Source organism: Danio rerio, chromosome 22, assembly GCF_049306965.1.
Source record: "Danio rerio strain Tuebingen ecotype United States chromosome 22, GRCz12tu, whole genome shotgun sequence".
NCBI lineage: Eukaryota > Metazoa > Chordata > Actinopteri > Cypriniformes > Danionidae > Danio > Danio rerio.
In genome coordinates, this window is record NC_133197.1 from 36,466,605 (window position 1) to 36,489,039 (window position 22,435).

Here is a 22,435-nt window from a genome sequence, read left to right on the forward strand (position 1 = left end):
ATATCCATTAAAAATAAATGTAAAACAACCTAAAAACACACTCAATCTGTTGAAACACACTGATCTGATGGCGGTTGGGTTTGTAGCTGGACATTATTGGAGTTTGCTGACAGGAACAGTCTAGCTGGATCCTAATGTATAGGCGTGCGTCAGTTATTAAACACTCGCAGGAAGTTAATGTTAGCTAATAATAAATAACAATAATTCCTTACATTTATATAGCGCTTTTCTGGGCACTCAGAGTGCTTTACACAATGGGGGGAGGGGGGGTCTCCTCATCCACCACCAGTGTGCTGCACCCACCTGGATAACGTGACGGCAGCCATTTTGCGCCAGACCGCACACCACACACCAGCTGATTGGTGGAGAGGAGACAGTGACGAAGCCAATTGGAATATGGGGATGGTTAGGAGGCCATGATGGACAGAGGCCAGTGGGCAGATTTGGCCAGGATGCTGGGGTTAAACCCCTACTCTTGTTCGAAGGACATCCTGGGATTTTTAACGACCACAAAAAGTCAGGACCTCGGTTTGACGTCTCATCTGAAAGACCGCACTCACTGAGCATAGCGTCCCCATCACTATACTGGGGCATTAGGACCCACACAGACCACAGGTTGGGCGCCCCCTGCTGGCCTCACTAACACCACTTCCGGCAGCAACCTAGCTTTCCCATGTGGTCTCCCATCGAGGTACTGACCGGGCGCAGCCCTGCTTAGCTTCAGTAGGGGAGTTGCAGAGAGCTAGCTGACGTGACGCAAACGCAAGCTCCTTATTATAACTATGCAGATATTTTAAAGTGTTCACACAAAGCACGCATAGTTTGTGAATCAACGGACTTGTGCGACTGATACAGTACGAGTCACGGACGTGACGCAAGTGCAAGCTCCTTATTATAACTCTAATCATCATCTTTACATTTCCGAGACTGTTTGGCTAATACAACTGAGACCGTAGTCCTAGTTGACATGAAGCACTTGGAAATTTAAGCCACAGTCTGCTTTGATCATTTGATCATTAATTTGATCATTTTATTATATGACACATTTAATATTGAAATCAAATAATTATAGTATAATATAGAAGTTAATTTTAAGTTATCTCGCCGCCCATCGGTCGAGAATTCCCGCCTTAATATAATTTATATAACAGATCTATTTGGTTCTCAAATCTCATTGGCTGATAGCCGTGCGATAATCTGCAATAACAGCACTCGTACAGCTTCTTGTGTATTACTCCGGCCACATAGAGTAAAAGCAGATCAATAAACTCACTACAAATATTGCACAAATATTGACAAATATTGCAGCTGTTGGACAACATAATGTACTTTTGAGGCTTTTTTAATCGAGAATGTAGCTGGTTAGATTGCAACTATGCAGTTTACTTCTACGGATAGTGCCGATTTTAAAATATTTATAATTTTGGTGGCCATTAGCCTGTAATGCTGAGCAGAGCAAAGATGGTTGACGTTCAACCACAAGATGGTGACAGAGACCGCATAATAAGTCCTTAGGGAAAATAATTCAGCGTAAATGTCAAACTACAGCTGATCAAATCATTATAAATCTGGTGACATTCTACGATGATCTCTCTCTTTTGTTTGTTGTAGTGCTGTATTTCTACTATAGTAATCTGCTAGTGTTTGCTTTGCTTTGGCTTTTTTGTGGTTAATTATTGTGATCTCCCTATTGCAACAGAGAAATAGTGGGAAATCTCTGTAGACTGATGGCATTTCATGCTGTTCAGCCCTATAATCTTAAAATGTGAGCACAATCAGCTGTTTTGTCATCACTTTAGACGTTACGCTAGAGTGTGGTGGGCAAACTTTTTAGTCCCGAGGGCCACATCAAGTGTTGCAAACCAAGTGAACGGCCACATGTCAAATCCTTAAAAAAAAAAACTTTTATTTATAGTGGCAGTATGCATGGAATATGTAATATCGGACAGAAACATGTCACATTAAAACAAAACAGATTTTTTTTTAATAGTTACTATAGAGTCAAATGAATTTGCACTGCTATTTATATTTACTTATCATTATAAAACAATAAAATAATCACTTATCAAATATAATAATAATTATTTTTATTAATTATTTACAGCGGAGAATAGAAAAGATATTGTCTCATAGAAAAAATCCCAAATTAACACATTAAAAATAATTCTTAAAGTTTACTATTCAGTCAAATTTACAATAATCTAATTTGAACTGCCTTTAAAATATACAGATCAATCGTCGTAAACCTTGATCAAACCACAAATCTTTGATAAAAGAACTTTAAAGTGAATGTATGCATGAAAAATATATTCCATGACAAAAATTAACACATTTAACCAGTAATTATTATATAATTTGAGTCAAATGTACAACTATCTCATTTGAGCTTGTATTAATGTGCTCTTATCAATCATAAAACTATTAGATAAAACGGAAGAAGAATCGTAGTCTTTGTTAATTTGAGTCATGTTATTATGAGTGTGTTAATGTGAACAATGAGCCTGAAAATAAAGTTAATATCAACAGCAACACTCTCACAAAATACCTAGCTGATTTAGTCGTTGAGTAATGACATTAAAAAAGCGCACCGCCCTCCTTTTTTTCTTTTTTTTTAACAAAAATGCACCTCACGTTTTTGGAACGTAAATGCGCGTTCGGTGTGATCGGCCTCTTAGGTTGTAGGCATATTAGACCTACCGCGGGCCGTAATTTGCCCACCTCTGCACCAGAGAAATATTTAAACACTAGCTCTAAAGTGACGTTTGTGTAGTAGCAATGGTTTCTGCTGTTCTGATGTCAGCTGCAAATGTGAATGAATGGTGGAAGAAAGTAGTTCCTCATACAAAAGGGTTTTTGAGACTCTCAGTGTTTGATTCTATTTTTTACATACACAATTATGGTGTCAAACTGTTGTATAAACGCAATATCAAACTCTTAGCAGTGCGATATGGCTGTATATCAGCACTGGTGGGACACAAAGGCACTTGGCCTGCGGCCTCAAGCCAACGAACGCCTCCTACCAGTAACAATATACAGCCATATCTTATTGCTACGAGTGGGATATTGCTCATGTAAATCATATAATCATGATGACGGAACATAATACTTTACTGGATATTTTTCAAGACACTAGTATTCAGCTAAGTGACATTTAAAGGCATTACTGTCAGGGTTCCGGCACTCTGGTCTTGTAAATTTTTGTTTTGGTGGCAGAGTCCGGACACTAGCTCTGTCTTCTCCTTTCCTGTTGTGCTCGGCTCTAGTTTTCTTGGGTTGAGCACTTGTTTTGTCATTGTGTGTGTCTCTGGGTGCGCGCCGTCGTGAGTGCGCACAGACCGTGCGCGCTCCCGCATGATGCTTAGACAACAGACACTCTTGTGCTTGTGTTTGTTTTCTTCTGTCTGCATCGCGCTGTTTCATTCTCAGCATCTCCGTCTAGTTGGATTCGGTTTTGGTTGGCGCTGAGATGAAACATGCGCACAGTGTGAGCGCACAGTAAGGTGTTTTCATCTATCGTGTGCTCGTGTCTTGCATCTGTTGTCTAAGCATGTAACCCTGTTTTTACATTGTGGCCGCGTGCTTTTGTTGTGTGCTTCAGTGTTGTGCTTGTCTTGTCATACGAACATGTGGTTAATGAGTTCTCTCATTGGCTGCGTGTTCTAGTCTCATTTTATGTGAGCACATGGCTTGTGTTGTCTCGTTGTGTCATGTGCTCTGCCGTCTATTGTCTAGTCCCACCCTCCTTGGTAACCCATAATTAGTTTATTTGGTTCACCTGCTTGTGTTAATTTACTTCTGCTTATGTTCTCCTCATGTCTGCTGTCCTGTGCCAGTTTGTCATTGTTTCACTCCATGTCCTGTCATGTGTTCCAGCCCTAATCCCTACCAGCCTGCCCAATCAAGTTTGTTTGTATGTTTGTTTATTTATTTATTTCATTAATGTTTTCCCCCTCGGGGTAGTTTATTTAGCTGTTTATTTTATTTTTTACTATAAATAAAAACCCATTTTGTTCTCCTCTCGGAGTCCTCACTCCTTTTCCCCTCACCAAACCGTGACAATTACTACTATATTTGGCGAGTTAAGGTATTTAGGCAAATCATTGTATAATGATGGTTTGTTCTGTAGACTTTGGAAAAAATAGATATACTGATAATAATATTGACCTTAAAATTAAAGTTTTAAAACAATTAAAAAAACACTTTTATTCTAGCTGAAATAAAACAAAAAAAGAAGAAAAAATATTATAGGAAATACTTTGAAAAATTCCCTCCTCTGTTAAACATCATTTTGGAAATATAAATGCACAAGAGGCATAATCATTTCGATGTCAATTGTAAACAGGGGTCCTACTCTGCTCGGGCATCTTGCGATCTTCTCCTCCGTGTCTTTCAGGGCGACGGCGTATTCATGAACATCATCAGAAACCACCACCATCTGCAGAGAAAAACACACACAGAAAGAAAAAATAAACTCACCGTGAGCTTATAGCTACAGAAAATTGCCCTTGTTCTCCTGCGGCAACATAATCGCTAGCCGGAGTTCAAAATAACCAGCAATTTTAGAAGTAGGAGAAAAGGGAAAATTATCACCACAGTGACCTTGTCCTGTTAGAGGAGACAGGGTTTCAGTGGGTGACACCGACCACAGCACAGATCCTCCTGATAGAGCCTCTTTACAAGACACATTAAAGTGGATGTCTGTCAAAATGTTCGATGTATTACAGAGATAGTTCAGACAAAAAAAATACCCTCAGGTGGTTCAAAACCTTTATGAGTTTCTCTTTTGTGCTGAACACAAAAGGAGATACTTTGAATTATGTCAGAAACTGGTAGCCACTGATATCCATTGTGAGAAAAAAAAGATTCTATGTAAGTCCTGGGTTACTGGTTTTCAATAGTCCTCAAAATATCTTTGTGGTAAATAGAAGGGAATAAAAAACTCAATATGATAAGTTAGGTAGAGGATAAGGTAATGATTGAATGATACACACACACACACACACACACACACACACTATTATCAATCACCTCTATCAATATATTTATTTGTAGAGTTTCAGTTTAAACATTTAACCAAAATTGAATATAATAAATAAGTCAAGAGCCATATTTCTCAGAAAACATATTTCTAAAGGTGCTGTTGACTTGAAATTTCCCCGGATGTTTATATCAACCAAAGAAATCCATATATGCAAAGTGAACAAATCTAATTATTTTACAAATTAATTATGCAGAATAAAAAGATGCAGGGAAGAAGTGTTGAACACATGAAGAAACAAAGGTGTAGAAATGCAGTGAAAGCCCAGACAGCAGCTGAAATCTCTCAGCAGTTCTTCAGCAACCCTCCGCCCTTCCTCAGTGTAAATGAATATCAGCTGCTTCAGTCCAACATCTACAATAGCAGGAGGATAAAGATGAACCCAGTTTGGACATTTCAGCAAGACAGTGATCCAAAACACAGACAAGGAGACTCTCAAATGCTTTCAGAGAAAGAAAATCAAGTTGTAGAATGGCCCAGTCAATCACCTGAACTGAATCCAATAGAGAATACAGAATAAAGCTCAGATTTGATAGACGAGACCCACAGAACCATCAAGATTTTGACACCCGAGCAATGCATGAGGCTTCATTCTCCATATGAGAGGCGTCTTTAAAGCTCTCATCATTAAAAAAAGCCTTTCATATAAAGTATTAAATACATTTCAGTAGTTCAACAATTTCTCTTTCTGTCATTCCATTGTTTTTATCAAATTGCACGTCAACAGCTCCTTTAGAATTCTTATTTTCAAGATATTTTCATTTTTAGACCAGAACGCCTACGGGCGCACATATGAGAGCAAATGCATTTGCTATTTAAACAGCGTGGCGCAAAACGTCAAAACGACTCTCACGCCAAGCTGAAACTAGCAAACAACAATTGCGTCGCGCCTTGCGCCACATTGCACCGGGGTGTATGATAGGGACCTTTGAGTTCCAAACTTCACTAGAGCATATTTCAATGGCAGGCTTTTATAATTCGAACATTATGCAGCCCATTTCCATTATGAAAGGGTGCTTTAGGCTGTTCCCAAAATATGAGGCTGAGATTACATATTGATATTATGGTCAGGCAGTTCTCTGGAAATCAGTGGAAATAAAAAAGTGAGGTGTGGTGGAGATGTTTCACGCTGCTACTGGATTCTCCAGCATATCAATATTGCAGACAGGCCTTCTGACGGCACTGTGCCAAGCCAATTAACAACGCTTTTATGACGTCTGTGTAAGTCAAACCAGACAGTTTTTCTTGACAAGCTGAGGCGTAAATCTCATCAGGATCCAGCAGAGTTCCAGAAAAATCACGAGCCACTTTCAATTTGCTTCCGAAGTCATAAGGATCACATCGATAACAGACTCTTCCCTTTCATTTGTAAGGAAATTTGATTTGTGCAGCAGTTTTCACGAATTATCCTGCTCTAAAGTATATAAAAAAAGTGTCTGACAGATTTAAATGAATGTTATGTCGTGTCAGCAGTGGGGAAAACCTTGAGACCTATAAAATGAAGAGCAAACCCTTTTTTTTTCTTCATTTCCTGCTGGCGTGGTTAAAGATTTTGGTTGCGAACCAAAAAGGCTGTAAGTTCAAATCCCACAAGCGCTGACATTGGTGCTTAACCTTGGGTTACCCCTGACTCTGCACATCCCTTCGGATGAAAGGGATTCCCTAAATGACTAATTAGCAGAGTTTACAATGATCACTCGCAAGCAATTAAGGAAGGAAAAATATTGGCTTGACAGAATAGTAAAATGGGTATGAGTCCCAACAGCGAAAGGGTGGCTCAGTCGCCTCACAGCAAGAAGGTTGCTGGTTTGAGTTCCGGCTGGTTATTTTCTTACAATTTATTCAGAACAGAAGTATTTAATGTTTAATTCAAAGAGTACAATATTTAATTTAATATTTCATTCAAATCTTCTGCAACGATATTTAACTGTTTACAGTTTTTCCTGTTTGCTTTGACCTGGTTAAAAAAACTAGGAACCACTTTATTTTCATTATCACTATCCAAGCAGAGCAGAAGACAGGTCTTGCAAATGTGTAAACTCCTTCTCATTGGGTTGACACATTTTCTCCCACCATTTTTCAAAACAGTTAACACGGATGTCATTCAAGCAGTCCAAACTTCATTGTTTTAGCTATGATAACCAAACAGAAATCATCTACACCTAGACATTAGAACTACCAACATCAGAATGAAATCACTTAAGCACCGGTTTGACACTCCTTCACACAAATCTTCAATTAGCAATCAGTCTGCAAACATTAAAAACGGTGGAAGGTGTGTGTTGTTCTGTGCCAGCATGGTATGGAGGAGGTCAATAGTGGCTATGTCCTACACCCCCTATAAATTTGACTGTATATTGGTTTACATGTGTTTTCTGTAATATTTACGGTATTTTATTACAATTTTTTGTCTGTTTATATATATATATATATATATATATATATATATATATATATATATATATATATATATATATATACACACATACAGTATTTCAGCTTTCAGCCACACTTTCAATTAAATATAAATTCAATCAAAGCATTTCTTATTCTTGATCCAATTCTTTGCAAAAAGGCAAATCTGACAGCCCAAATAGAAAGCAACAAATGGCATTGGCAATAGGCTACAATGGCAAGCAATGGTGCACTGATTCACCCTGAGTTCTGTATTTTGTTGTCCATTGTGTAATGATTAATTAAAAGAGCTCATGTACTTGTTTGCAAGTTGTGTAAAACTAGATTTTGTTGCATATTTTAAATGTTTTGACACGGTATGTGCGCTTTGCAAGCAAAATGTGTCATTTTGACCATGAGTGCCGCTGTTTAGGCCTGTGTGTTAACTGTTTTTTTTGAAAATGTGGAGTTTCAGGTGACGGCTGCATCAACAAAATCAAGAAAAACTGTAATTTGTTTTACATTTATTTACACCTTGTTGACTAATTTACGTATGGCAAGCCCATTAAAAATACAATATTTCTTAACCAGATGGTTTTTTACTTCAGGCATGTGGTTGTAATGTTTTAAGTTGACTAGTTAAACAATTACAAAAAAAATAAAAATCTAAATCGTGAATTGGTCAAACTTTATGAAACTTTTTTTTCCTTTTTTTTTTTGCCACATCGCCCATCCCTACGCTGTATTTTAATGAACTCCTCCTAAGGATTTTATCAGATCAACACCATAATTGGGTATTGTCATCTAAAAAGGGGTTTTCAAACTTTTTTAGCCGAGGACCCCTTTGTGTAGGGCAAATTCTTTAAGGGCCCGCCAGAAAAATAAAAACAATGCAAAAAAAAACCCCTCAAATTATCAACTTTACTTAAAACATTTCAAATTGTATTATTCATGTTCTGGATTAATTTTTGTGAGATTTCAGTTGAGTTGACAAGGTTTCAATGCTTTAATCTATTGATCAAATCTTCAAGCGCAGTGTTCATTGTGGTCTGCTCTCACTAGATTCCATCAAGCCATATTTTGTGTACAAGTCATCACTTTTACACAGTTTTTATGCCATTTTTATGCGTTTTATGCCTATGCACAGCTAGGCTCTTGAGAGTCTAAATTTATCTAAAGATTTAAAGCTTTAAAGTTTTAAATAGTTTTCTCATTTATCAGCCTGTTAATGGTTAACAGTTAACTGTACTGTTGTAACTAGCAATACTACAATGGAGGCTGTAGTGGTTCAGTGTGTTGAAGTTTTGTTTATTTTATTTATTTTTTTTTTTGGGCACATTGTTATTTACTCAGGTCGAGAATCCTGACTTACATTAATAAAAATTTCCTAAATGCATTCTAGAACGGGGTATTCGAGTTCAGAGGCACATTTAAACCACTTACTTAGAGCCTGACCTGAACACGTTTACATGCCAATATCCAGTTATGGTTACAGCACCACCTGCTGGCAACAGGAAAAAGAGTTTTCATCGAAGGGTGTGTCTGTGGCGGACTGACAAAGTTAAGTGTATTGCGATGGAGGAGGAAGTACTTATAACTCAGCCACACAATCTCCAATCTGCCTGAAAATTCACAGGTTTGCTGAGATTCCTCTCCTTAAGACGTTTGCATGACAATATTGAGTCACACTTATAGCGCCACCTGCTGACAGAACAAAATTTGGCATAAATCTGTGATTTTGTCAGGTGTGTTTTACATTCATGAGCTTAAATTATTATTGTCCGCTGTTCTTTGTCATCCTAAGGCTAGCGGTGAGCCCAGGTGCAAGGTCCCTTTCAGTGCTGCTTGCAGCTTCAATTTATTTATTGTTTTACAGGTTTCATCTTCCATACTGTTGCTGGATACACTAAAATACAAACTGGATTAAAAAACAAAGACAAAAGAAAAACACAATATTTTCACCTCCACACCAGCTTTTCATACCTTCATCTCCAGATCTATTGAGTGTAAGCTTGAATGCTTTGCTTTTTCAATGCCAGTCACACGTCTCTCTTTATTTTCATAAAGCTGGATGTTGTGCTACGGTTAACAGCGGCCAGATGATGCACCGTTTCCATAGTTACACAAAACATTCTTCTGATGAATGACAGCTCGTTTCATAAATTACCCAAAGCTCTCGCATGACAATCAATTCAGAGCCGTTTCAATAATGCATTTGATTGGCTCTTCACCATCGCATTCAGAGTTAATTAAAACTTTATGAATAAAAGAAGAGGACTCGATGGCATTTTCAGGTTTTAAAGTTCACCCGGAAAAAAGAAAAATTGTGTCATCGTTTACAGCGCTCTGGATGGAGAAATATTCCACACAATAAAAGAGCTGTCAAGCGCCAAAAAGATCTGAAAAGCACCGTAAAAGTAGCCTGTGTGACTCACACCCCAAACCTTCTGAAGCTATATGGCCTTCTGGATGAAAAACAGACCAGATTTAAGACATTATTTATGAGAAATCTTTTTTTCTGCCATCCGAATCTGATTGGAGACTTGCTTTCAACAGGGAATGTAAATGGGTTTTGTTGCGTTATTTTACGGATTGATTTTATTTTATTCTTTGGTTTTGGTGTGATTTTAATTTAATTTTTTGATTTTATTTTATTTTAAGCTTTGGTTTTGTTTTGTTATTTTATACTTTGATTTTGTTATGTTAAGCTTTGATTTGTTTTATTATTTTACACGTTGGTTTCGTTTTGTTATTTTACTTTTTAGTTTTGTTTTGTTATTTACGGCTTGATTTTTTTGTTGTTATTTTTTTTGTTTTGATACTTGACACGTTATTATTTTGTGTTTTTTGTTTTGGTGCATTACGCTTTGGTTTTGTTTTATTTACACATCGATTTTGTGTAGTTAATTTGTTTTTGCTTAATTTTTTTAAACTTAATTTTTTCTGTTGGTTTATTTTGGTTTGTTGTCTTATTTTAAGGCTGATTTATACTTTTGCGTCCAGCACACATCGCAACGACGCATAGTGTAAGCTCTGTGATTGGTCAGTTTGGTAACTGTGACTGGTGTGACCGCACAAACCTGTTGGAGCAAGTGTTTACAACTATCGAGTCCCGTGAAAGAGCTCTAGATGTTGTTTTGTAAAACTGTTGTTTTGTGCTTACCTTATAACTAACGTTGTTGCACACCTGTCGGTTCCCGCCTCTGAATAAACAAGTTTTAGCTACGAGTTTGTTTAGGAAAAAGTAAAACAACACATGCAAAGAAACTCAAGTCGACAGAGGAGCATAAAAACCTACTGCCAGCTAGTGTTTCAGAAGTATTTTTGCAGAGCAATACAAACAGCACACAAAAGTATAAATGTACGAGCAACACGAAAGGCAAGCGCCATGGGTCATGCCAATCACTCGACGCAGAAGTGTAAACCAGCCTTTACACATTTTGTTTTGTTTCATTTATTTTTTACCAAATTTTTTGTTACTTTCTGCTTTAGTTTTGTTTTGTAACTTTGCCTTTGCCTTTTCTATTATTTTACTCTTTGCTGTTATTTTACATGTTCGTTTTGTTTTATTATTTCGTGCTTGTTTTCTTTTGTTGCTTTATGCTTTGGTTATGTTTATTTTTTAACTTTGGTTTGGTTTTGTTTATTTGCTATTTAACTTTCTTAAAATTATCACCATTGTGAGATATCACTATCTGACTCTATTGTAGGAATCTAAACGCAAAGTCTAAAGGCACAAGGCACAAAAGCAAAAGCACTAAGGGCGTGTTCGAATCCACTTTTGCTATGTTAAGGATGGAAAAATACGTTCTGTGCTCTGACACATGGTCTAACAGGGATGTGCTTATTGTTTTAATGAGTTCTGGGTGTGTTTTGAGCATAATGAGCATTAAACCAATCAGAGTCTCATCTCACATTCCCTTTAACAGTTGGTTGCGCCACACCTTGGCGAATTTGCTATTTACAAAGTGGACTTTGTAAGTGTAAAAACAGTAGGAAAACAGTTAAACAGAGCATCTGCAGCACGAGAATAAAGAATGAGCCACCTCCATTCAGCCTCTTTACTTTCTCCTTACTTTACTTTTGCTCTTTACTCCTTTACTTTGGTGGAGTAAAGAAACAGTGAAAACTCACTGCACTGAAGACATCCATTAGCAGACATCTTTAATTTAGTTTGTTAAGCACAAAGCTTTGTTTCAAAACTATTTCTAAATTCAGCTCTAATTTCCAGCAAACGAATAAATGAACAATAATAATGAACCTTAAAGTAAAGAAGGCATGTGAATTTTATATTAACGTAGAAAAATAATAATTTTTGTATCATTTTAATCCTTTAATTGTTTTTATCTGGAAAGATAATTGTGTGTTGTTGCACATCCTGTGTGTATTAAGCAGTGTGTACACATTTGAACCTTCGTGAAGCATAACTAACGCGCTCTGTGCTGGACTTTAGAGCAGCTTTCAGTTGGTCAATGACGCAGTCTATTTCAGTTCCTCAATATAGCAACACATCAACAATGCACCTTAACACACCTCCTTTTATAGACCAGCACACTTATGAGTCCACACAGTGGGGCAAATGGATTTGCCATTTAAACAACGTGGTGCAAAACGTCTTGGCGCATTTGCTATTTACATAGTGGACTGTGTAAGTGTAAAACAGCGAGAAAACAGCTAAAACAAAGCATCTGCAGCGTGAGGATAAAGAACGAGCCTCCTCCATTCAGCCTAATTACTTTCTCTTTACTTTACTTTTACTTTATTTTGTTGGATTTGCCATTTAAACAACGTGGTGCAAAACGTGAAAATTACTGTTGCGCTGGTCTGAAAATAGTAATGGCCTATGGCGCCAGATGTGTGTTAGGGATCATAAACTCAAACATTTTCAACTGACAACTAGTTTTTTATCATTTTTTTTTTTTTTTGGTTTGTTTTTTGCATGTTTGTGCGTGTGTTAACTAAAAAGAATTTAAGTTAAAAACTGACTGAGTAAAACTCTTCAGAACAAGATAAGCAAACTTTCACTTGTTCTCTGCTCAAATAATTCTCCAACATAAAGAAAAGTCCAAGATATGCACAAAAAATTCAGCAGCGAAGGAAAAAAAGGCTGCAAATCTCTTTTACTACAGCAAGCAATCACTCTCCGAGATTGAAATCCCTTTTCTTAAAGCGTAAGGACACACACAGGGAGACAAAGGTTGATGTCGAGCAGAACTGTGCCGAGCGAAGCACTTTACGCAGAGCATGAATTATACACACTTCACCACGCGCTTTTTATGTTTGACTCTTTTCTCTCTCCGCTGTGAGAGAGGGAAACATTAAAACATCTGCTGGCAGGACACAGTCTGCGTATCAGCCTGCAATGAGTCACCGCTGAAAGAAACGACACGTCCACACAAATAAATAAATAAATAAAAGCGTTTATCTGTGTGTTTGGAGACGCCGGCTCAGATTTACAGATCCTGTTGAATCAAAAACGACTACTTCAGTAAAATCACTGATTGTGGAGATGAAGGAACTGACTTTATGTTCCAAGCTAATCTAATAACAATAATCTAATGTTTGTTTTGTTCTGGGCCGCACTGTGGCTCAGTGGTTTGTGTCCTGGCAGGGCCAGAAGGCATTTCTGTGTGGAGTTTGCATGTTTTTCCTGTGTTGGCGTGGGTTTTCCTCCAGGTGCTCCAGTTTCCATTACAGTCTAAACACATGCGCTATACACAGCGTCACCATTATTTATTTGTTTGTTTGTTTGTTTATTTAATTATTTATTTACTTCTTTGTTTATTCATTTGTCTATGTATGAATTTATTTATTTGTCTGTTTATTTATTTGTTTGTATTATTTATTTATTTATTTGTTTGTTTGTTTGCTTGTTTGTTTACATAATTGTATTGTTAATGTTATGTATTTGTCTGTTTTATTTTTGTTTATCTGTTTCTCATTTATGTCTTTGTTTGTATTATTAATATTATTTATTTATTTGTCTATATATTTTTCCTCATCTGTTTATTTATTTATTTATTTATTAAGTAATTTATTTTTTTATATATTTATTTGTTTGTCTGTTTATTTTTATAAATGTCTGATTGTTTTTTGTTTGTTTGTTTGTTTGTCTGTTTATTTACTTATTTATTTGTTTGTTTGTTTGTTTATTTTATTAATAATTATTTGTCTTTTTTATTTTTATTCATCTATTTATTTATTTTTTATTCATTTATTTATTTATTCATCTGTTTATTTATTTATTTATTTGTTAATTTGTTGTGCAGATACAGGATATTTTGCTTTGGTTATGTTTCATGCTTTGTTCACTTTTGTTGTATTAAATTCCGTTCAAATCAAGTTTTTTTTTTGTATAGAGCTTTTCACAATAATTATCGTTTCAAAGCAGCTTTAAAAAAGGCAGGGTGTTCACTTTTGTTATTAATATCATTTTGTTTCATTTTTTGACTTTGTTTGGTTTTGTGCTGCTGTTGTGCTCAGCTTTGTTTGATGTTATGTTATGCTTTGTCATGCCTTGCCCTGTTCAGTTGAGTTACCTTGCCGAGCTGCTGATGGACGCTCAGATTGTAAATCATCACCACCCCGTCCAGGATCTCCAGCAGGGACTTCTCTGTGATTGGCTGGTCGGGCTCCTCGAACGGTCGCCCCAGCAACAGCCCATCGTTTCCATGGCTTCCCTCGACTGGAGATGATGCAGTGAGAGAGAATTACAGGAGAAAAAAGAAAACAGAGAGGGGTTAAAAAACAGCATGTTTCCTCCTGGAAGGTGCGAGATTTACTCTGTTTGAGGAATTCATTGCCAAACTAACTGGTGTTCAAGTAAACCATAGGACTAAGATGATCAAGAGCTGCAGAAAGTGGACTTTAAAGGACTTTATTTTGAATTAAAATCAAGTTTTTTTAGATGTTAGTATCAGTATTGCTATTTTTTAAGATAATCTCTGATATCTGACATGCTCCGTTCCCTTCAAGACGCTTCTCATTTGATGTGCTTGAGCTCAGCCACTCTCGCTGGCAGAGCGGCAATAAAACGAAACGCTACTTTCAACTTTTTTTAAGGAGAGAAGCTATGTCCCACCCTCTCTTCATGTTTTGGCTGAGATTACGTCAGACATCGAATAAAAAAAAAAAGTGCATTTAAAAGCACTTCACGGGACCTTTTAAAGCGCACCTATGATGAAAATCCTCTTTTGTGCGCTTTTTGGACAGAGCTGTCTGTAGGTATAGTGTGCCCACAGTCATATTGGGGTGATAGAAACTCAATAAATCTCTTTTTTAAACTTCCTGACGTTAAAATAGGAGCCAAATCCCTCCCATTTTGAGGTCGTCCGCAATGAGACGTACTGCAGGAGTGTGGTTTTCCCACCCACCAATATTGATTGACAGCTGCGAATTAACATGTCTCCGCAGTAACGCATATAATCATATCAACAAGACGGCATGTGCGCAAAGAAATAAAAGATCTGTATAGCTCTCTGTGAACAACAGTCATCATCAAATGTGATCAAGAGTGAGTTTCACAAGTTTAAAACCTTTCTCAAACCATGCATGTTTGTAATAAAATGAAGTAAAATCGCTACGTAATTCATCACCACAGCCGCATAGCGTCAACACAACTATGAAAGAAGACGCTTCAAGGCCGGTTTGTGGACGTTAAATCAGGTTTATTTATGCATTAACATTAAATTTAAACTAAATAAACTCAACAAGAAAAATATCAAATAACTGTTGTGAAAGTTCTTACTGTAATAAAGGAGATCTGCTTCATTCTTGTCTGTCACTAAGCACTGAGCTGTTAGTCTCACTGTTGCCAGCTATTTTCAATGAAAAGGCGATAAGTTCTGCACGAAAAGCAGCTAAATGTCGCTAGATTACATCATACGTCAATATGCATATTACTGAGGTCATCAGGTTCTACCCTTTCTGTTTGTTTAACAGCCTATGATCAATAAATGGGGTATTTATACTTCCACTACGCTTTATGCAAGCATGTCAATTAAACGGAAATAGTGCTGTTTGAATACAGTATATTTTTTTGCAGATAATTTGCAGTAATCTCTCTGACGTAATAAACTCAGACAAGTTCTGAAACTGTCACTAAAATATCTGTGATTGTGAACAAAGACAAATTTAAAATAATGGAGAAGCAGATTGGTTTGACTGTACAGTGGAAACAACTTCACACTGCGGTGCTAAATCATTTGCCGTCGGTGTGCAGAGGGGTGATTTGCTCTCAGGCTGCAGGTGGGAGAGACTGCTGTACGAGGACTGGGTCACCTGTCAGGGCTCTGAGGCGTGGGAGGGGCTGACGGCATCACCCGCAGCTCAATGAGAAGAGTCAGAACGGTACAGTATGGACAAATGATAGTCTATAAAAATCTTCAGTAACACACAAAAAGTCGCTAGATTTGTCTTTTTTTTTTTTGAAAATACGTCGCTGACAGGTTCTGAAAAGTCAGCAAATATAGCGATAAAGTTGCTAAGTTGGCAACACTGGTTTGTCTACATAAAGGTTGTGACAAGCACAGGGGAACGGTGGGCGGGGAAAACCAGCTCATTAGCATTTAAGGCAAAGGCAATAACGTTACACTGTTAAAACAGCAACCATTTCCCAGATTTAAAAAGCAATACTAAATAATCTGATGGCTGAAACTTTCCAGACACATTCTGGAGACACAGGATTCATATTAAATCTTTAAAAATGGTTACAATTTGTGCCCTTTAAAATAATACATTTGCTTTAAAATGTTTATTGTTTATGGTCAAATACACAATTGAAGTCAGAACTATTAGCCCCCTGAATTGTTAGACCGCTTTTTTTATTTTCGTTTATTTTTGTTTATTTCTGTTTAACGGAGACCACATTTTTAAGCAGAATAATTTAACTAACTCATTTCTAATAACTGATTTATTTTCTATTTACCATAATGACAGCACATACTATTTAACTAGATATTTTTCAGGACACTTCTATACAGCTTAACATTTTGACATTTAAAGGCTTAACTAGGTTAATTAGGTTAACTAGGCAGGTTAGGGTAATTAGGCAAGTTATTGTATAACAGTGGTTTGTTCTGTAGGTTATCGAGAAAAAATATAGCTTAAAGGGGCTCATAATTTTGTCCCTAAAATGGTGTTTAAAAGATAAAAAACAGCTTTTATTCTAGCCGAAATAAAACATATAAGACTTTCTCCAAAAGAAAAAATATGATCAGGCATACTGTGAAAATTTCCTTGCTCTATTAAACATCATTTGAAAAAAAAAAAATGCAAAAAAAGAATAAAAAAATTTGAAGGGGGGCTAATAATTCTGACTTCATCTGTAAGTATATAAAAACATTTAGATACTCAAGATATTCACGACACGTATTTATATTCTGTTAATGCATGTGATAAACTAATATCTAATCCAATTGTGATATTTTAACCAGAATATTACTTAAACTCTTCCCTTGTTTCTTTATTATCTATTAAACAATAGGTTATAAGCACAGCTAGTGTTTATTCCCTACCGCTAAACTTCCGGTGAAAGGTTAATGTGATTATGTTCAGTTTCATACGGTTCCTTTTTACAGCATCAATGTTGTAATGTGATTAAATTATAATCAGTTAAATAGACTTGAGCATTCATTTATTCGTTCAAGTGTAAAACAAGATGAAAAGCCGTTTACACGCAAGCGCCTTCAGTAGCAGCAGATGAGCACAGAAACTCCATTGAAAGTACTGGGGTAAAGTAAGTGCTCAGATTTTAAAGACATGGCGTGGGACAGCAGTGCTTCTCGTAAAGTCTGAGACCTACTTTATAACCTTTATCAATCACACAGTGAAGATCATTGATTTTTAAAGAAAACAGACATTAAAAGCTGCAATTTTGTAAAGTAATTCAGTTCACCAAAAGCTCTTGAACTGGGTTACTGAAAATTAAAAGTCCTTCTTCAAATACCCTATTGCAATGATAATAAATATAATACTAATAAGAACCCAAATAAACTCCTTAATTTTAATGGTGCACTCACTGTCCTCCTCTGTTCGTTGCTCTACGGCGAGGGTCCGCACTTTGACCTTCTCTGGCGGGGCAAGGGGTCTCCGTGGGGTCATCAGGCTGACGGCGGCAGTGCTCAGGAACCGGTTGGCTCTGCCCAGCGTCGGAGAACTCAGCCAACTGGGTCGCGCAAGAGCACCGCCCATGGCCACAGCACCAGATGGTCTCTGCAGATTCCAAACACACGACACACACATTATCATCCGTCTTCAATGTCTAGACCACATGACATTCAGGAGAATGTCCTCAAAACCAAAACTAGACCAGCTCCACAGAGCGCGACACGGGTCCAATCCAGTGGGGTTTTAGGTACAAAAAAAATAATAATGTGGTTAGAGTGAAGCCTTACAATAGAAGGAAATGAGGCCAGTAGTTGGAGGATTTCAAAGATATTCAAAACGCACAGTTGCATGACAGCACTCAACATTTTATTTTTTATTTGTTGGAAAAAAAGTGTATTATTAGAGTAGTACATCTGTTTGCTTCTGCATGACGAATCAGTTGCTCTCACTTAATTAAAGGAATCAACATTCTTGTAATTTGTACTGCAATTTCAGGGTGTTCAGGACAAGGAACGTAACTATCATGACCAAAAAAAAAATTTTATTGTGTAAACAATAATAAAGTTTTCTGTGTAATTACAGTTTGAATGTTGGATGAAACATTGCTACAGTTGGATGAAAATATTGGTATCATTACAGTTATTGTCTGTTGGTGTGGATGAAAATATCGTTATCATTACAGTTATCGTCTGTTAGTGTAGGTGAAAATATCGTTATCGTCTGTTAGTGTAGGTGAAAATATCGTTATCGTCTGTTAGTGTAGGTGAAAATATCGTTATCATTACAGTTATTGTCTCTTAGTGTGGATGAAAATTTCGGTATCATTACAGTTATTGTCTTTTAGTAGGGGTGAAAATATCAGTATAGTTACAGTTTTCGTCTGTTGGTGTGAATGAAAATATCGGTATCGTTACAGTTATCATTCAATTCAATTCAGCTTTATTTGTATAGCGCTTTTACAATGTAGATTGTGTCAAAGCAGCTTCACATAAATGGTCATAGTAACTGGAACAGTGTAGTTCAGTTTTTAGTGTTTAAGTTCAGTTCAGTTTAGCTCAGTTCAGTGTGATTTAAAATCATTACTGAGAGTTCAAACACTGAAGAGCAAATTCATCGATGCGTAGCTCTACCAATCCTGAACCATGTGAGCCAGTGGCGACAGCGGAGAGGGAAAAAAAAACTTCACCTGATAGGAGTGAAGAAAAAAAACCTTGAGAGAACCAGACTCAGACTCATCTGTTAGTGTTGATGAAAATATGGTTATCATTACAGTTATCGTCTGTTGGCGTGGATAGAAATATCAGTATCGTAACTGTTATCATCTGTTGGTGTGGATGAAAATATCGGTATCATTATAATTATTGTCTGTTAGTAGGGGTGAAAATATAAGTATCATTAGAGTTAATAGCCCCTTTCACACAGTGATACCGGTAAATATCCGGAAAATTTCCGGAACGACTTTACCGGTATATTCAAAAAAGCGCTGTTCACACAGGCGAGGACGTTACAGAAATTTTCCGGAAAAGAGCATTCACACATCCATTCCAAAATACCGGTAAATTCTGACATCATTCACCACAAATGAGCTTTAAACGGCTGCACTTGTATTTGTAAACATTTGACTAAATTACAGACTCTGTGGATGATCAATATTGTGAACAACTTTCGCAGGATCACTTTCGCATGTCGAGATGTTCATAATATGTGCGTGTGCAGGCGCTCATAGGCGCACGCAAAGCTTGAAGGTAAACAAACAACGGCTTATCATAGGCATCTCATCGATGATTATTTACACAGTTGGCATTAAGAAGAACATATAAATGTGATCTGACTAACTTCTAGCAGCTAAATGTGTCTGGAAAAATATTCAAAGGCTTTTATTCTCACAAACCGCGCGGACGTAAATGCGTCTGACTGTTGTGATTGGCTAAAGCAGACGTCTCACGTCAGCACGTTCTAGACGTGCATGCGCTTATTACGGGAATCTTCCTTCTGCATTCACACAGCGCAGCATTCCGGCAAATTGCCGGTAATGTTACAACTTCTCTTTCCGGAAAATAGCCAGAACGAATTTACCGGTATTTTCAAAAAGGACCTGTTCACACATACAACCTTTCCGGAGAATTGCCGGCAATTTTCCGGAAAGGTCTGTATGTGTGAAAGGGGCTATTGTCTGTTAGTGTGGATGAAAATATTGGTATCATTACAGTTATCGTCTGTTAGTGTCGATGAAAATATAGTTATCATTACGGTTATCTGTTGGTGTGGATGGAAATATCGGTATCGTTACAGTTATCGTCTGTTGGTGTGAATGAAAATATCGGTATCATTACTGTTATTGTCTGTAAGTAGGGGTGAAAATATCGGTATCATTACAGTTATTCTCTGTTGGTAGGGGTGAAAATATCGGAATCATTATTGTCTGTTAGTGTGGATAAAATTATTGGTATAATTACAGTTATCGTCTGTTTATGTGGATGACAATATCCGTACAGTTTCAGTTATCTTCTGTTTGTGTGAATGAAAATATCGGTTTCATTACAGTTTTCGTCTGTTAGTGTGGATAAAAATATTGGTATAATTACAGTTATCGTCTGTTGGTGTGGATGAAAATATAAGTATCGTTACAGTTATCGTCTGTTTATGTGGATGACAATATCAGTACAGTTTCAGTTATCTTCTGTTTGTGTGGATGAAAATATCTGTGTCATTACAGTTTTCGTCTGTTAGTGTGGATAAAAATATCGGTAGTTACAGTTATTGTCTGTTGGTGAGGATAAAATATCGGTATCATTACAGTTACCGTCTATTGGTGTAGATGAAAATATCGGTATCATTACAGTTAGTGTCTGTTAGTAGGGGTGAAAATATCGGTATAGTTACAGTTATTGTCTGTTGGTGTGAATGAAAATATTGGTATCATCACAGTTATCGTCTGTTGGTGTGGATGGAAATATTGGTATCGTTACAGTATCATCTGTTGGTGTGGATAGAAATATTGGTATCATTACAGTTATTGTCTGTTCGTGTGGATGAAAATATCAGTATCATTACAGTTATCGTCTGTGGTGTGGATGAAAATATTGGTATCGTTACAGTTATCGTCTGTTTGTGTGGATGAAAATATCGGTATCGTTACAGTTATCGTCTGTTCGTGTGGATGAAAATATCGGTATTGTTACAGTTTTGTCTGATGGTGTGAATAAAAATATCAGTGTAGTTACATTTATCGTCTGTTGGTGTAAATGAAAATATCGGTATCGTTGTGTGGATGAAAATATAGGTAAAGTTACAATTATTGCCTGTTGATGTGAATGGAAATATCTGTATCGTTGTGTGGATGAAAATATCAGTATAATTACAGTTATCGTCTGTTGGAGTGGATGCTAAAATAGTTATCATTATAGTTATCATCTGTTGTTGTTAATATGAATACAAAAATATACATTTTGTTACAGTTATCATCTGTTAAGCTATTATTTTTCCACTGTCTAAAGAACAAACCACTGTTATATGTGTAAAAATCGGTTAAACAGAAAGTTGGGGGAATAATTCTGTGGCTAATAATTCTGACTTTAACTGTATGTTTTTAAAGAACAGACTCTTGGCAGTGATTTCTGTACCTGTGCAGCTCCAGTTTCCTCATTTTCATCCAAGTCATCCATTGAAACAGCCTGGATCTCTGCTGGGTCTATAATAATGTTGGCCTTTGCTGCCAAGTCATCTAAAACATAAACAAATCACATTTAAGAGCATTTAACAACTCATTCAATCATTTAACCACTGAAAGAAACTAAATAAGAGTAAAAGCTGGATTTGTGTCTAAAAAAGCCAAATAATGTCTATTTTGGGAGTGAATGTCGGACTTTAACACTCGATAAATCATCTCAGAGGACGACAAGCTCCAAATTTCTTATGAACACTCCAGTCTATTATTTATTAACGCACATTTGTCTTCTTCTGGACAGCAGAGTAATAAAGAAAAGCCAGTGCTTTGACGTGGTCGTAGGGTTTACAGCAGCGGTTTTGGGAGAGATATGAGCTCCACTTCATGCCAAAGGTCTACGTTTTCAAGGCTATCCAAGGCCAACTGTCTAAAACAAGCGTAAATGTGAGAAAAATGGGGCGGTAAAAGTGGTAAGGAGGGAGTAACTCACAAGAGAGTTAAACAGAGGGAGGAAGAGAATGAGTGAGGAAAGCCTTGAAGTGTGGAGCGTGTAAAGTTTATGGATATTGACCATTTGTTCATGGTGTACAAGTTAAGCACTAAATTGACCGTTCGATACGACTGCCTAGTAAGTCTGTCGCTGATCTGTTTAGGTCTTTTTAAAGCATTTTTGAAAAAAATCACTCATAAATGCAGCACTAGTATGACCTGAAGTATCCATAAAACCACTATTTTGATCGTAAACGGTTTTTAAATTCCTTAAAAATATATATATTTATAAAACGTAATGTGATTTAAAATATAATTATTATCAAAAAATAAATTAATAATCAAAAATTTATCATCACTTTGAATGCATATTGCTGAAAAAAAATTATTATTTATTTATTATTAAAAATATATTTAATGTATACCATAAATAATTGTTACTATCTATTTAGTACCTCTCATAAGAAATTGTTTAATTGTATTTTATAACTAGTTAAAGTGGTTTACAATTAATAATAATATTTAAATATTTATTTATATTATTTTACTATTTATTTAATTTTAATTTACTTAATATTTACTTAATAAATAACAAATAAATAATATTTATTTTTATAATTTACACAATTTTCATTTATTGGATGTTAGATTAAACAATATAAATGTATATTATAATTAATAATAAATAGCAAATATGACAAGACATTAATTCATATTATAAAAATATATATATTATTTAT

The 22,435-nt window shown here is 36.3% G+C and overlaps 1 protein-coding gene and 1 long non-coding RNA gene across 5 annotated transcripts in view; one reads left to right on the forward strand and one right to left on the reverse strand.

The window, feature by feature from the left end:
- rnf123 (ring finger protein 123) overlaps positions 1-22,435 on the reverse strand; it is a 245,981-nt gene that overhangs the window by 181,339 nt on the left and 42,207 nt on the right. For all 4 annotated transcript variants that reach the window (XM_009296497.5, XM_009296496.5, XM_073937581.1 and 1 more), the window contains exons 22-25: positions 21,163-21,263; positions 17,452-17,644; positions 13,972-14,117; positions 4,352-4,435 (exon numbers count right to left, since the gene is read on the reverse strand). In XM_009296497.5, coding sequence (XP_009294772.1) covers positions 4,352-4,435; positions 13,972-14,117; positions 17,452-17,644; positions 21,163-21,263 — 524 coding nt within the window. The remainder of the gene's footprint in view (positions 1-4,351; positions 4,436-13,971; positions 14,118-17,451; positions 17,645-21,162; positions 21,264-22,435) is intronic.
- LOC141380236 (uncharacterized) lies at positions 13,696-20,615 on the forward strand. Its single transcript, XR_012397915.1, has 3 exons — positions 13,696-15,171; positions 17,142-18,240; positions 18,303-20,615. It is a non-coding gene; the product is annotated as an uncharacterized lncRNA (long non-coding RNA).